The sequence below is a fragment of the Dryobates pubescens genome, chromosome 9 (genome assembly GCF_014839835.1).
Source record: "Dryobates pubescens isolate bDryPub1 chromosome 9, bDryPub1.pri, whole genome shotgun sequence".
In the NCBI taxonomy this organism is placed as follows: Eukaryota; Metazoa; Chordata; class Aves; order Piciformes; family Picidae; genus Dryobates; species Dryobates pubescens.
In genome coordinates, this window is record NC_071620.1 from 19,814,013 (window position 1) to 19,830,097 (window position 16,085).

The 16,085-nt window shown below is 46.0% G+C and overlaps 1 protein-coding gene across 1 annotated transcript in view; it reads left to right on the forward strand.

Moving 5' to 3' along the window:
* DOK6 (docking protein 6) overlaps positions 1–14,316 on the forward strand; it is a 228,501-nt gene extending 214,185 nt beyond the window's left edge. The window contains exon 8 of the mRNA XM_054164202.1: positions 13,951–14,316. Within this exon, the coding sequence (XP_054020177.1) occupies positions 13,951–14,090 (140 nt within the window). The 3' untranslated portion in view covers positions 14,091–14,316. The remainder of the gene's footprint in view (positions 1–13,950) is intronic.
* Positions 14,317–16,085: the final 1,769 nt, after the last annotated feature.

Here is a 16,085-nt window from a genome sequence, read left to right on the forward strand (position 1 = left end):
TCTGTACGGTTTCTTCCAACCCAACCCATTCTATGAACCTAATAAAAAGTACAGCAGAAGGTGAAATACAACAGGTTTGCTTTAGCAGGAAGTTAAGTCTTCTGGGGAAAAGATACTTCCATTTTTCAGGTGGGGCCAGGTCATTCTCGGTCAGATGCTTGATATCTAAATGGTTCCTTTTTTGGTTGTTTTTTTTGGGGGGGGGGATGGTGGTTCATGAAAAAAAAAAATATTACATTATAATACAGTTAATTAATACTCAGACTTTCAGCAGGTGTGCTACCTTCTCATATGACAGTGGGACCTTCTGCTAAGCGCTGTGTGACATGACAGCAGCTGGGATGAACCACAGAGTGGAGCTGAGATATTCAAATCTTTTAAGCAGCAATGGCATTCCAGCTGATCAAGCAGCAGTTGTGGGGTTTTTTTTAATGGGATTTATTTAGAGTTCCTAAGACAGGTAAACAGCTCAAGGAGTCCAGCAGGGCACATTACAGGTGATAAAATGGTTAATGGTGCGTCACAGCTTACTATACTTCCATATATTTCTCTTCATTTGCCTTCATAATATTTAGTATATGCCCTATAAAGCACCATTTTTTATCAAGTCCCCTTTTAAATGTATGGGCACTTGAGGAGCATATAACAGAGAAAAGGGATTTGATTTGATTTTGTTTTTTAATCTGAGTATATGAAATAAATCCAACATAGAAATAAATCCTATGAGAAAAAAAACAGTGAAACAGCAAAAAACTCCAATGTAAAAACACTCAAAAGCTACTAGAATGGTTTTAAGATTCTTCATAGTCAGTTAGACCTTTTCCACTGATCATGCTGCAGAGCACAGTGGAAAATGTTTATGCATGATATTGCTGATTAAGTTTAAAAAAACAAGATAGGGAAATATGGAAATGGAAGTTGTATGAATCCTTAGGAAAAATCAGTTAGATCTGCTCATCTCTGTAGAAATAGCTCTCAGTCATACAATCATAGAATGGTTTGGGTTGGAAGGGACCTCCAAAGAGCATCCAGTCCAACCCCCCTGCAGTCAGCAGGGACATCCTTCACTAGATCAGGTTACTCAGAGCCTTGTCAAGCCTGACCTTGAATATCTCCCGGGATGAGGCCTCAACTACCTCAATGAGCAACCTGTTCCAGTGTTCGACCAGCCTCATGGTGCAAAGCTTGTTGCTAACATTCAACCTAAATCTGCTCTTCTCTAATTTCAAACCATTGCCCCATATCCTATCACTGCAGGCCTTTGCAAACAGTCCCTCTGCAGCCTTCTTGTAGCCCACTTCAGTTACTGGAAGGCTTCTATTAGGTCACCCTGGAGCCTTCTCTTCTCCAGGCTGAACAAGCCCAGCTCCCTCAGCCTGTCCTAGTGGCAGAGGTGCTCCAGTCCTACTTCCTATCTCTAGTGAGGCAGAAGCTCAATCTAGCACAATATGAGGGAGGTCAGCACTTGCACTGTCTACAGGTTTGCTGATGACACCAAACTGGGAGCAGTGGCTGACACCCCTCCAGGCTGTGCTGCCATTCAGGCAGACCTGGACAGGCTGGAGAGCTGGGAGAAATTGAATGAAATCCAACAAGGACAAGAGTAGAGTCTTGCATGGACTGACCTGTTGGAGAGCAGTGTAGGGGACAGGGGCCTTGCAGTCCTGGTGGACAACATGAGCCAGCCAAGTGCTCTTGTGGTCAGTGGCATTCTAGTGTATCAGAAGGGCTGTGGTTAGGGGGTTGAGAGAGGTTCTCCTTCCCTTCTACTCTGCCTTGATGAGGCCTCATCTGGAATATTGTGTCCAGTTCTTGGCCCCTCACATCAAGAGCAACCTCAGGGAACTGCTTGAAAGAGTCCAGCACAGAGCCACAAAGATTCTGAGGGCAGTGGAACATCTCCCTGCTGAGGACAGGCTGAGGGAGCTTGGGGTTCTTGAGCTTGGAGCAGAGGAACCTGATGAGTGCCCTCACTGATGTTGACAAAGATGTGCAGGGCAGTTTTGGGAGGACAGAGCCAATCTCTGCTCAGTGATGTCCAGTGATCAGACAAGGGGCAGTGGGGACAAGGTGGAGTAGAGGAGGCTCCACATGAAGGAAAGCATTCACTGTGAGGGTGACAGAGCCCTGGAGGCTGCCCAGAGAGGCTGTGGAGTCTCTTTCTCTGGAGACATTCCAAACCCACCTGAATGTATTCCTCTGTGACCTGCCCTGGATGATCCTGCTTTGGCAGGGGGATTGTCTGGATGATCTTTTGGGCTCCCTTCCAACCCCTAACATTCTGTGATTTTTTTGAGTGGAGCAGGTCCAGAAGAGGGCTGCAAAAATGATCAGAGGGCTGATGGACCTCTGCTGTGAGGCCAGGCTGCAAGAGTTAAGGCTGTTCAGCTTGGAGAAGAGAAAGGTGCAGGGACACTGTAGCCTTTCAGTACTTAAAGACTTTATATGACAGATGAGGACAGTCTTTTTATAGGGATCTGTTGTCACAAGAGACCATGGCTTTAAACTAAAAAAGGGTAGATTTAGACTAGAGCTGAGGAAGAAAGTCTTTGTTGTGAGGGTGGTGAAACACTGAACAGGTTGCCCAGAGAAGCAGGAGATGCCCCATTGCTGGAAACATTCCTAGCCAAGCTGGATGTGCCTCTGAAGAAACTCATCTGGTTGAAGGTGTTGGTGCTCATTGCAGGGGGGTTAGGCTGGCTGGCCTGTAAAGGTCCAGTTCAAACCATTCTGATTCATAAATTATGAAGGACATTTTTTATGTCACTTTCCTTTCCTTTCTACTGCTGATGGCTTCATGCCAGCTGTCTTGCTCTTAGCTAAACTGCTACCCAGCACCAATCCCTTTAATATTCAACCATCCTGTGGGCTTCATCTTTGTTCCCCTTGTCAGCTGTTATCTGCACGCTATGACTACAGGCGCTCAGAGTGAATTTCAGCTCTGCATTACAGCGCTTCCCAGTCAAAGCCAAGAGCAAAATGGCCATCAGGAAAACACCTCTCTTCAATGTAAGACGCTCTTGTCTCCAAACCCTTGTGTGAAGTGTAATTGCTTTGCACATGGCATGTTCTGAATAGGATTGCAGGTTATTGCCTTCTGCTCTGGGCAATTTTTGTAATTTTTTGCCCCTTTCCCAGCTTGCTTTAGTAATGCTTAACTAATAGGCAGTGAGAGAGAGCAAAATGAATGTCAGTTAAGATATGATAGCGCTGTACCCCTTCCTGATTCAGCAGATCAGGCAACTGATTTGCCAAAATGCACTGGGGTTTGTCAGGGCTCTCTTCCTGGCAGCTGGGATTAGGGAAAGCTGTTGAAGGGACTGCTGCTGTGCTGGTCTGACAGCTTCTGTGATTTGAGAGGCCACAAAAGAAATACCAGCAAAGGGGGGGGGAAATCAAACCCACCCCAGCCTCAGTGAGATGAGGAACAGAAACAGCAAAACTTAGAGTGGGATATTTACAGTTGTAATAACAAACTCCCAGAGAGAAGGCACAGAGGTGATCATTTCAATGTCCCACTGTCACTGTTAGATCTGATCTTCTATTTATTTCTTTGCTTATTTGGGTGGCAAGGGAGGAGTAAAGTGCTGTGGCTTAAGCCATTTCTTCTGTCATCCCAGAGAGTAAAGCAAAAGGGATCTTTCCCATCTGCAGCCACACAGAGATGGAGCAGTGTGCCACACCTGTGCAGGATTTACCTCTACCACATTTACCCCAGCGTCACACAAGGCTGATGGAAATGACCCGGCTTGATCACAGTGAATTTCCTTTTGGGGGTTGTGGGGGGGAAGGTAAAAGCACATCACGTTGCAGCCCTCAGTGAGTTATAGCCATTGTTTTTTATTTCCTGGTGGGTAATTGAAGGCTTTTACAGCAAGGAGAAATTATTTATAGAGTCATGAAAAATGGATTAACTTCCCTGAGTGCTTCATTGATGTTTGAGGCCTCTACTTTATTCCAATTAAACTTATATAATCTAAAAAATCAGTGAGCTTCTTTATTTTAGAGAATAAATAATACAGGGAAATCATTTGTTCAGCCTCTGTAAATTGCCTTATTTCCACACATTTTATAGGTGGGATCTCTGCAAGGAACAAAAGAACTCCGAGCGCTACTATCTCAATACAGACAGAAACCTTTCCTTTGTTCCCAGTGCCTTCAGTGCCTGCACAGAAGCCAAGCTTTGAGAAGGAACTTAGGAACCTTCTTCTAAACTATTCAAGCACTTGCAGTGGCCAATACCAAAGCACCTGCATGGTTCTGCACCTTGAGGGTAGTGCAAGACTAGAATGGGTTGCCCAGGGCGGTGGTTGAGGCCCTGTCCCTGGAGCTATTCAAGGTGAGGCTTGACAGGGCTCTGGACAACCTGATTTAGTTGAGGATGCCCCTGCTGATGGCAGAATGGGTTGGACTAGATGACCTTTGGAGGTCCCTTCCAACCCAGACCATTCTATGATTCTACTGAACCTGCAGGAGATCTGAGGTATCTGTTCCCAAAATCAGCTTTATAGTTTACCTGTTACTTAGAGAATTTGGCAAACTCGCAATACACCTCAAGTATCACTCATAACATCCATTTCTGGGGGGTTTGTGTGTGTACAATCATAGAAGGTTGCTTAGAGCCTTGTCAAGCCTGACCTTGAATATATCCAGGGATGGGGCCTCAACTACCTCCCTAGGCAGCATGTTCCAGTGTTCCCCTACCCTTATGGTGCAGAACTTGTTTCTAACATCAAATCTAAATCTCCTCTTTTCTAGCTTGAAGCCATTGTCCCTATCACTGTAGGCCTTTGGAAACAGTCTCTCTCCATCCTTCTTGTAGATGCCCTTCAGGTACTGGAAGGTCACTATTATGTTTTCCCAGAACAATGTTCATGTTTCTCATCTAAAAATTGTAGAATTTGATTTCCAGTTTGGCTCAATTCATGCTCATTGATTTCCTAGATCAGTTTGGTTAGAAGAGACCTTGAAGATCATCTAGTTCCAACCCCCCTGCAATGGGCAGGGACACCTTCCACTAGACCAAGTTGCTCAAGGCCTCATCCAACCTGGCCATGAATACCTCCAGGGAGGGAGCATGCACATCCTCCCTGGGCAACCTGTTCCAGTGTCTCCCCACCCTCACTGTCAAGAATTTCTTTCTAAACTCCAGTCTCAATCTGCCCTCCTCAAGCTTCAATCATGCAAATGATTGCATGCCACTCAGCAGGTTGTCTTTATTCTTTTAGTAGGAAAGTGTACCAAAGCACTACTAAATTTGTTACACTTTTTCTGTAATTCAATCTGTCTCTTTGAATTGTTCTAAGTAGTGCTAGTGAAAAGCAAGGTCCTGTTTTAGACTAAATTAAGCAACCTTAGCTTTTAGTTGAAATGCCTACAGTCTCATGTCATATTAATTAAGTCTATAATTTCAAAGTGGGCTTTTTTATAGCAAGAAAATGTGTTCTTTCTTCTTTAGAGATGCTGGAGAGCTTTGTCTTCCTGTCTTCAAGTGTCTTCCTGTCTTCAAGTGTTTGAGGAAGCTTCTTACTCATTACCAGGGAGCTAATTATCAGCTACTGCAACATTTTCACTTGCATATGGCATCTATGATTACTCTCTGGTTGTAGCTAGAAATAACCTGAATGCCCCCTAAAGATTCTTTCTGAGGACAATTTCATAGAAAGCTGTTTCATAGAAAGCTTCATTCTGAATAGCAAATGGTTTAATAAATGCTTTCAGTGCATGGGTGAAAGAGCAGCTTTTGAAAGGTAGGATATCTAGAGGCTGTTTCATCCCTGCAGATATCAACGTGAGATCTCTTCTTTGAATTGTGTTCACTGGTGACAGGAAAATCCTAGAATTACAGAACGTTAAGGAGGACCTCCAGAGATCATCCAGTCCAACCCCCTGCCAAAAGCAGGATCACCTAGGGCAGGTCACACAGGAACACATCTAGGTTTGGAAAGTCTCCAGAGAAGGAGACTCCAGTACCTCTCTGAGCAGCCTGTTCCAGGGCTCCACACCAAAGACCTTTCTCCTCCTGTTAAGATAGAACCTCCTGTGTTCCAGTTTGTACCTGTTGTTCCTTGCACTATCACTGAGCACCACCACAAGGAGCCTGGCACCCTCATCCTGACACCCACCCCAAGAGACATCTAGAGACATTGATCAGATCCCCTCTCAGCCTTCTGTTCTCCAGACTGAACAGCCCCAGGGCTCTCAGTCTTTCTTCACAGCAGAGATGTTTCGGTCCCTTCATTAGCCTCGCAGCTCTCTGTTGGACTCACTCCAGCAGATCCCTGTCTGTCTTGAACTGGGGAGCCCCAAACTGGACACCGTATTGCAGGAGTGATGTCAAGAGGGCAGAGTTTAAAGAACTCATTTTATTAAACTGGGAAATTTTGGTTTTACCTTGCACCTATTTTTACCTTGTTGAGGCCCCATCCCATCCCTGGAGATATTCAAGGTCAGGCTCCACAAGGCTCTGTGCAACCTGAGGAGGATGTCCCTGCTGACTGCAATAGGTTGGACTGGATGCTCTTTGGAGGCCCCTTCCAACCCAGACCGTTCTCTGATTCAGTGTTCTACACACTCTTGATACTGGGAATAAGAATACAATGCTGTTCACTTTGGTTCAAATGCTGAAGAAAATTAAAAGGCTTTTTAACTGAAAATTCAAATGAAATATTTTAAATCACCAGAGGGGTTTTTTTTAAGAGCTATTACTCTCTTACTATGTTTCCTGTGTATTTTATCAAGCAATTTCAATGACTTTTATCAGAAAGGATTTCTAATAAACAAACCAAACCATTTTCTTTAAAAATTACTCCAAAATGTATCTCCTGATATTCATTTTCCCATCAGAAAGAGAACTCTTTCGATTCAGTGAAATCCAAAATCACTTAGAAAATACCAAATGTGGGAGCCCAGCTGTGCTCCTTGGAGTTTTAATTCCAAGTGTGGCTAAACTCAAGGGACAAATTTGTATTTCTTTATTTGGAGCTGAAACAGGCCCAGAGTTTCACTTGCAGTAAGTGGCTGGAAATCAAAGTGCTGTCACGGAGTTTATGCTATTTTTTCACTTTCCATCTGCTCCTTTCCATTGCCTCTTTCCTTTTTTTTTTTTTGGTGAGTGGCAGCATAATAATTGCTGTACCAATTAATGCCCTTCCAATTCAACTGGCATCCTGACTGCAAAAAAATGGATGTTTTGCTTTGTGGAGGTTTGTCCTGCAGTGAAACTTTTCTCTAGTTTATTCCAATCATCCAACAGCAGCAAAGGAAAAGCTGCTTGGTCATCAGCAGCTCAATGGAAGCTGCTGTATATTCAGGATGGAGAGCTGGCAGGGTTCTAACCAGCAGGAATTTATAAATAGGAGAACAGCAATCATTTCTTTTCTGCCTTAATGAAAGTATCCTTTCTGATGCGATAATAACCACTTCACTGAGCTGAGGTGGGAGTAGGGAGGGGCTTTTGTGAGGGACATTTTCTTTAACCACAATGAAATGTGGAGTCTCTTTCTTCTCTACAAAGGCTCTTGGAGGATAGAAGCTTCCACCTGAAATAAACAGTCATAATGATTTGATTTCTTGCACTGTTTCATCATGCAGCACAGAAGGCAAATTGTATCCTGGGCTGCATCAAGAGCGGTGTGGGCAGCAGGGCAAGAGGGGATTCTGCCCCTTGACTCTGCTCTGCTGAGACCCCACCTTGAATATTGTGTCCATTTTCCATGGTGTCTCCATCATAAGAAGGCCACAGAGCTGTTAGAGTGAGTCCAGAGGAGGGCTACAAAGATGATCCAAGGGCTGGAGCACCTCTGCTATGAGGACAGGCTGAGGGAGCTCAGGTTGTTTAGCCTGGAGAAGTGAAGACTCCAGGGGGACCTTAGAGCTGCTGAAGAGATCCTCTAGGAAGGCTGCAGAGGGGCTTTTCATGAGGGTATCTAGATACAGGACAAGGGAGAATGGTTTGAAGCTGGGGGAGAGCAGGGTTAGACTGGATCTGAGGAAGAAGTTCTTCAGTACAAGGGTGCTTAGACTCTGGAATAGGCCATCCAGGCAGGTTGTGGCTGCCTCCTCCCTGGGGGTGTTCAAAGTCAGTTTGGTTGAGGCCTTGAACAACCAAGTCTAGTTGAGAGGCATCCCTCTCAGATCCCTTCCAACCTGAGCCATTCTGTGATCTTCCCTGGAGGGCTCTCAGGACACAGCTACAGTGCCTTTCCGGTTTTGTCCTGTGTCAACAAAAATGCTGCAAAGAACATCAAAGGTTGAAACAGCTCAGAACACTTCCCCATCAAAACTGTGTCTTCAGTGCAATCTGTGGATCTCCTCTGGTATGAGTAGGAGCTTTCAGTGGGGAGGGGAAAGTCCATAGAGGCCATAAATCCAGATTAAAGGCTGCTACTGGTTTTGTGAATTTGTATGGCTCAAGGGCTGCATTTATTGCCCGGTGAGAATTCTGTGAGCAAGCAGCATCCAACTGCCTCATTCTTACTAATGTTTTATTCCTGAAACATCTGTTAGCTAATTGGATTTTTTCCACCTCCTTGCACCACCCTTGGTGGATAAAACCTCATCGTCTCTGTTCCACGGGTTTCCAGACTGTTCTGTTTATTGTGAACAACACAGCTTCCCAAGGAAAAGCCAAGATGGCTTTACAGAGAGCGATTCACTTTATTCGGTCTCAGCTTGCACTCACTGACTGACTGACAGAAACCTTTTTTGAACCACCCTGGGTTTCTGTAGGATTTATAGAAGTGTCTGTGGCAGTCACACTGTCCGCAGCAAGCCTCAGAGCACTCCCAAGTACAAATCACCCTGCTAATAAAGATATCCAATTGACTTTCATTTAATGACTTCCATTCTCTGCTCCTCGTGTTGGGAATGGAAATGTCAAATTTTATTTTCACAGCTCGAGTTTATTGTGATTACCTAGAACAGGGAAACTGCACCAGAAGAGCACTGTTTTGTTTGCAAAGTCATCTGTTCAGAGGTGAAGAAATCCCAGGGCAGAGCTTGCTGTGCAGCTGTAAAAGCCCGTGTCTTTATTTTGCCTAATGGGTAGCCGATACAGCCTACTTAAAGGCCTGCGACAGATGCTGAAACTCACAGGACTCTCTGCTTCTCTTTATTTTTTGTATTTGCACTGCAAAAATCTGCCTTTATATCAGATCTTGCATGAGAAAAGCTGAGTCACAGGGCTTCCAAACTGATCCTGCAGCAGAGAAGTGAGATCTGGTGGCGACAGCAGTCACCTGCGCTCGGTTGCATTTTGCTTGCAGGCCATTATTCCCCATGCAGACTACCTGGCAGCAGGGCCGGTCTGAGCAAAACCCTGCCACCTCCTGCCCTTGGCTGCCTGTTCCTGCTCCTCAGCTGTGCCAGTGCAACGATTTGCAGGGCTCTTGCAGACCAGATGAGTGAAGCCCTTCAGTCTCCAAGCAGCCTTTCAGCCGCAATGGCACAAGCAATGGGTAATGAAGAGCAGTGTGGGCAGAGAGGAGAAAGGGAACAGTTGCAGCTGACTTGTCCATCAGAATGTGTCATGTCAAACCTTACCCACAGGCAGAGAGGGATTTTAAGACAGGACTTGTACATCATAGATGAATACTCTAACCAAAGAGCATGAGCCCCTTGAATTCTTGTGCTTGAACAGTGAAAGGGTTGGCACCTGCCTTCTGGTTAAGGATCTGAATTCTGAATTTGAAAGAGAGAGGGACACCTCCCAGTAAGAAGCAGGAAGGGAGCTTTCAAGCTTACCTCTGGATCTCTTCTCAGCTTTATTGTTTTTTTATTTCATTTAGCTGAGTACTGCAAGTTTTCTCTGTGAAGTTGTGATCAATCTCCTTCCCTGTACATCAGTCACTGCTGTTACTAGGAAACCATTGGGTTTTTCCTCTGAAGAGTTGGTGTAAATAAGCACCATGCCATGAAATAAGATCCTTTGTATACTGCCTCTGCTTCCAACATCATTAAGATCAGGAAAAATCTAATTTTGGTCTAATTTGCCAGGTTACATTAAATTATCTTGATGAATCATTCGTGCTTAATTGCTTTGGACTACAGCTTCATTGCATTCTGTGATCCTGAGAGTAAATTTAAATAAAGGATGAAGCAGGGCTGGGTAATGCTTTGCCTTTCCAAGGTCCTGTCCTGCAGCAGAAAAAAACCCAACCAACATTTCCTGTGTAAGCCAGGACACACTGCTGCTGGTGTCTTCAGATCATGGAGTGTGGGTTAAATTCATCTTACGCTGGCTTCGGAAGAATTGTAGCAGTAGTTCGGTGTGCTTGAAAAGAGCTGCAAAATCCTCAGCCAGCCTCCTCCTTCTTCTCTCTTAACCTTTTCAGACTCAGATGTGACACAGAAACTATCCTTGAAGCAGCAAGCTGAGAAAGCTGTGGAACTGAAATTCTTCACTGCAAAAACTTTTCCTGCATCTTTAGTTATTGCTGGCAGAAAACATAGCTGTGGAGATGCTGCAGTACCTGTAGATGGTCTCTGAGGCCCCTTCCAGCCTAAGCCATTCTGATTCTACCTAAGATTCCGTAGGGCCAGACAGCTTCATGAGTATTAAAATAATATTTACAAGGAATAAAAATCAAATAATTACCACTGAAAATTTCCAGCAGAACATATACTAAATTTAAAAAAAAAATAGCTGAACAAAGCCATAAATGTTGGAGCCAACTTGGAACTACCTATTTCATTATTTTACCACTGGTGTGTTTTGGTTAACTTTATTTACATATATGTTGTTGGAGCAAGTCCAGAGGAGGCCAAAGAGATGATCCAAGGGCTGGAGCACCTCTGCTATGAAGACAGGCTGAAGGAGCTGGGGTGTTCAATCTGGAGGGACGATAACTCTGGGGGGAGCTTAGAGCTGCCTTCCAGTACCTGAAGGGATCCTACAGAAAGGCTGCAGAGGGACTTTTCATGAGGGTGTCTAGAGACAGGCTAAGGGGGAATGGTTTGAAGCTGAGAGAGAGCAAGGTTGCACTGGATCCTACAAGAAGTTCTTCAGTAGGGGGGTGGTGAGACTCTGGAGTAGGTTGCCCAGGGAGGCTGTGGATGCCTTCTCCCTGGGGGTGTTCAAGGCCAGGTTGGATGAGGCCTTGAGCAGCTGAGTCTACTTGAGAGGTGTCCATGCCCATAGCAGGGACCTTAGAGATCATCTACCCCTACCTCCCTGCCCATGGTAGGGAAGTAGGTGTAGATGCTCTCTAAGATCCCTTCCAACCTGAGCCATTCTGTGATTCTATGATTCATTAATTTCTAAGCAATGGATGTCCAAAGCGACCACGTTGCACAGAGCTGTTCTTTGCTAACCTCACAGATCCTCTGCTACCTGCAGCTTTCACCTTTCATTTGAACCAGTGTCCTCCATGCTTTCTGTTGTGATGTCCATATGTCACTGCCATGCTGTTCAGCTTGAGCCTTGCCCACGTGTCTTAGATCTGTTGTCCTTGTGGACTGTGTTTTCATCATCTGGATCTGACTCTCTCTCTGACTATGTATCCTAGCAGTTAGGGAAGAAGAAGTTGCTTCTCCTCATTAAGCTCTTTGGTTACAGAATGGCTGAAATCAACCCTGCTGTGACATTTAGCAGCTACGGATTTTCTTGTAAGGGATGTGTAAGCAGCTGAGACACAGAGCCAGGAAGTGGAAGCCTTGAATTTAATTTACTTTTTAACCTTAATAGGCTCAAATTCATCATCTGTATTCTAGAAGACTGCCTTAATATCTGAGCTAGAATTGAGTTGAGTAGAGGCACTCTTCATCACTGTATTGAAGCTGCATTATTCTACAGAAGTGAATCTGAAATTAATTTGATGAGATACAGCACATGGTGCAAACAAGCTTGAGTTTAGGGAACTCTCTTGGTTAGCAAGTGAAAGCAAAAATGTGTGAAGGCCTCACTGATTACCACGGTTAAAAGTTGGTCAAAACAACAAAGCACTTAAAATTATTCTCAGACAATGTATTATGTGTCCAGTTCTGTACCCCTCAGGTCAAGAAGGACCTCAGGGAACTGCTTGGAAGAGTCCAGCACAGAGCCACAAAATGCTGCAGGCAGTGGAACATCTCCCTGTGAGGAAAGGCTGAGGGAGCTGGGGCTCTTGAGCTTGAAGCAGAGGAGCCTGAGGGGTGCCCTCATTCCTGGTGATAAAGATGTGAAGGGCAGCTTTGGGAGGATGGAGCCAGGCTCTGCTCAGTGATGTCCAATGATAGGACAAGGGGCAGTGGGTGCAAGCTGGAGCAGAGGATGTGCCATGGGAACAGAAGGAAAAACATTTTCACTGTGAGGATGCTGGAGCCCTAGAGCAGGCTGCCCAGAGAGGTTGTGAAATCTCCTTCTCTGGAGACATTCCAAACCCACCCTGTGCGACCTGCCCTAGGTGATCCTGCTCTTGCAAGGGGGGGGAGGTGGACTGGATGATCTTCTGGGATGCCTTCCAATCCCTAACATTCTGTGATTCTCAGTGGTTTTGCTTTGCATCTCAGCCCTCACAGCCACCATACATTTTAATTCAGTTTGATGCAAAAGCTTCTTGAAGCAGCAAGTGTTTATACCTAGCATCTCAGTCAGGATTTGATAGCCAGTGTCAGCTTAACACAGTGAATTAATAGCAAAACCTGACATACAGAACTCATCCTGCCTGCTCGTGCTCTGAAAGGGATTTTTATCACTATTAACATGCTTCTGGGAATTCAATCTCTAGTTTTATTGTCTCCAGTGTCACTGAGATGCTCCTTTTATTCTAGGTTTCATTTATTTTTATGTTGTTTTCTCTCCTGGTCCCAGTACTGCACTGATAACTCATCTGCAGGAGGATCACAATTGTGTGTTTTTATGAAGCACTCGGGTATAGCCAAACTTTTCCAAATGCAAAGTTTTACCAAAATCATTCTTGATTCCAGCCCTACTCGGGGATTCTGGAATGCTGCTAGCTGCTTTGAAACTTTACAGCATGAGCTGAGTTCTTCAGCACCAGAGTCTACACTGTTACAGCTACTCTTTAATATGTAGGAAAAATAGGATTTTGCATTTCTGTGTAGAGTAGATGCATTAAAGACACTTTTAAACCATTATCCCAAGCCATTTTAAATCCAGGCTTCAACATACATTGCCAAAAAGTGGAGACTATCCACTGCATGAAGATAGCCATTTTGGAAATGATTTTTTTTGTCACTGGTTAAATCTCCATTTCAAAAGGGAATTTTGAGATAGGACAATGACCAGGTTACAGAACAGGGTTATAGGGCTCACCTTCTCAGTTTGATCATTGGCTTTATACACATGGCTTCACCCATCTCACTGCCTGTGAGGCACAATGACAGGGGCACAATGACTTCCCTGCTCCTGCTGGCCACACTATTCCTGATACAGGCCAGGATGCCATTGGCCTTCTTGGCCACCTGGGCACACTGCTGGCTCATGTTTAGGCAGCTGTCAATCAGCACCCCCAGGTCCCTTTCTGCCTGTCTGCTCTCCAGCCACTGTGACCCCAGCCTGTAGCAGAGCGTGGAGTTGCTGTGGCCAAAGTGCAGCGCCCGGCACTTGCACTTGTTAAATGCCATCATGTGGGACTCTGCCCATCTGCCCAGCCTGTCTCTTGAACTGGGGAGCCCAGAGCCATATGCAGTATGCCTGGTGTGGTCTAATTAGGGCTGAGTAGAGGGGATCAGATACACACAGATAGGATATTCTGCAACTTAAAATTAATTCTGACCTTAAATTATACCTGAATTTTGCCTAGGACCTTCTGTCTTTGCCCATCATCCATCACCCCCTTGTGCCCGCAGGCACAGGCAAAAGCTTCCCCTGCAGGGCCCTGTGTGGCTCTCCTGGCAGCCCGGAACCCTGCGGCAGCAGGAACTCTGCCCGCTGGACAAAAGGCTTAGAGTAAATGAATATTAATGAAAGCCTGGTTACACCTTTTGCGTCCGCTCTTCCCCCCGCAGGTCACAGCCTGGGCTCGGCGAAGGTGTCCCGGGCGCAGACGTTCCCCAGCTACGCCTCGGAGCAGGGTGAGGAGCACCAGCAGTCCCTCTCCCTGGCCAGCAGCTACACCTTCAGCTACGGCTCGGGCCTGGTGCAATGACAGCCGGGGGCGGCCGGCCGAGAGAGACAGTCATGCCTGGAGCCTTCCCCCGGGGCTGGGGAGCCGCTGGCCCCCTCTGCACCCCACCATTTTGCTGTGAAAACCGATGCCGGCCAGCTCCAGCCGGGTCCCCGCCGCGGCGGGAGCCTGGAGAAGCGGCTGCCCCGAGGCAGAGGCTAAGTCTTTCTTTATTTATTTTGCCGTTCCTTTTGTCGACGCGTTCAGAAAGGAGGGGGGCGAGGGGAGGGGGGTGGGTGGGAAGGGGGACACCTTGGTGTTGTGAGAAAAGTGGTGGAAACAAAAGAAACTGTGTCGGTGTGAAAGTTTCTGCATGACCGGAGCAGGCCTGCGCTGGGGGCACCGGGGCGCTGGTGAGTTCCACGCCGGGGACCTTCCCCCCGCCCGCCCGCCTCACCCCGGAGCGGTTTGGGTCCTTGCTGGCCGCAGTCACTGGAGCGTGGCAGTGTCGGCGCTGCGGGGCTCGCCTTCAGCCCCGGCTGAGTTTGCTCGTTGGGTGTTTTTGGAGCGGCAGGCTGAGGTGGTGTGTCGGGAACAGTTTGATGCGAGAAGGGGAGGTTATCGCCCCCCTGGTACGGCTCTGACCTTTGATTCCTGGGGCACAAATTGAACCCTTCTCACGACGCTCCCGAGAGCTGTGAATGTCCACATCAGCAGCACAGTCTTGTCCTCAGAACTGCTGTGAAGTCTTCTTATTTGCAGATTATTTAGGTAACCATGCCTGCAAGCCAAACTTTAAGAAGGAGGAAGACTGTTCTTAAGAAGGATGAAAGCAGGACCACATCCATGGCTGGCAATCGTCTGTACCACGATGTGGGAGAGCTGAGCTCTGGCCTTCTCTTTCTGGTCAGCGTTACTTTGATTCTCTCCTCTGTTTCCTTCTCAGATTTCTGTTGTAGCTGCACATTGTACCTTGTATTACCATGTGTCAAGCGTCAGCTCACTTTCAAAAGGAGGATGAGTATCTCTCGATGGAAACATTCTGTCTCTAGAAGGCACCTTTGCAATTGAAGGTTGGAAGGCATACCTGTAGGTGGGGAACAAGCTTGTTTCTCTCCTGAACATTTAGATTTCTGTAGGTAATGGCCAATATTTATCTGCTCCTCATGATGCCCTGAAATGGCTGAAATTCTGGGGAGAAAAATCTGCCCTCTTGCTATGATGTGAGCAGCCTTGTGCCGTGTTGCCTGTGAAACTGCCACGATGACCAGAGGGATTTGTCCCATTAGCTGTTTCTCAGGACAGGTAGGAGAAGCCTATTGAGGAGAAGACACACAGGCTCTTTTCCAATGAAATAATCAATTTTATGTACCATAATTTAACTGGAAAAGCGCTGTTGGGTTGTTTGATATAGACACATACATATCTGTATTTAAAAGTCCAGAAGAAACTTCTGCTTTTGGTTAAACCCGTACAGTACATCCAGCTTGCCCCCATCCATTTCTAGCCTAAGAGACCTTGCAGGCTGAAAGCTTTCTACACCTCAGTGAACAGCTGCTGAACAATAATTAAAAAAAAAAAAAGCTGGAATGAAGCATTTCTACCCCACCACAATCAGCTTGCTTTATTTTTACCCCTTTCCCCCTGCCTGGTTCCCTACCTCTTTTCCTTCTCATGCTGCTGCCCTACTCAGAAACAGAACAGTTCCCTACAGAGGGTATTTTGATGAGCTAAAATGAAAAACTGCTATCCCACGCTGTCAGGGAGCTGTACCCATGGTGCTCCCTGAGCTGTACCCATCAAGGAAGCTTCATTCACTCTTTCATTGAAGGATAAAGGAAAAAAAAAATGAAAAATAAAGTGGTTGCCATTTTGCTTTGGGGAAAATTTCCAGTTTGCAAATGTTGCATATAAAAGGAGGTACAAAAGAATGGATTCTCTGATGGTATCATTCTGTAACTCGGAGCAGCTTTGCCTAATGCAAACCTTCAGAGGAAGCAGCCAGTTATCTTTATCCCTGTGCAACTGTGCTTCCTT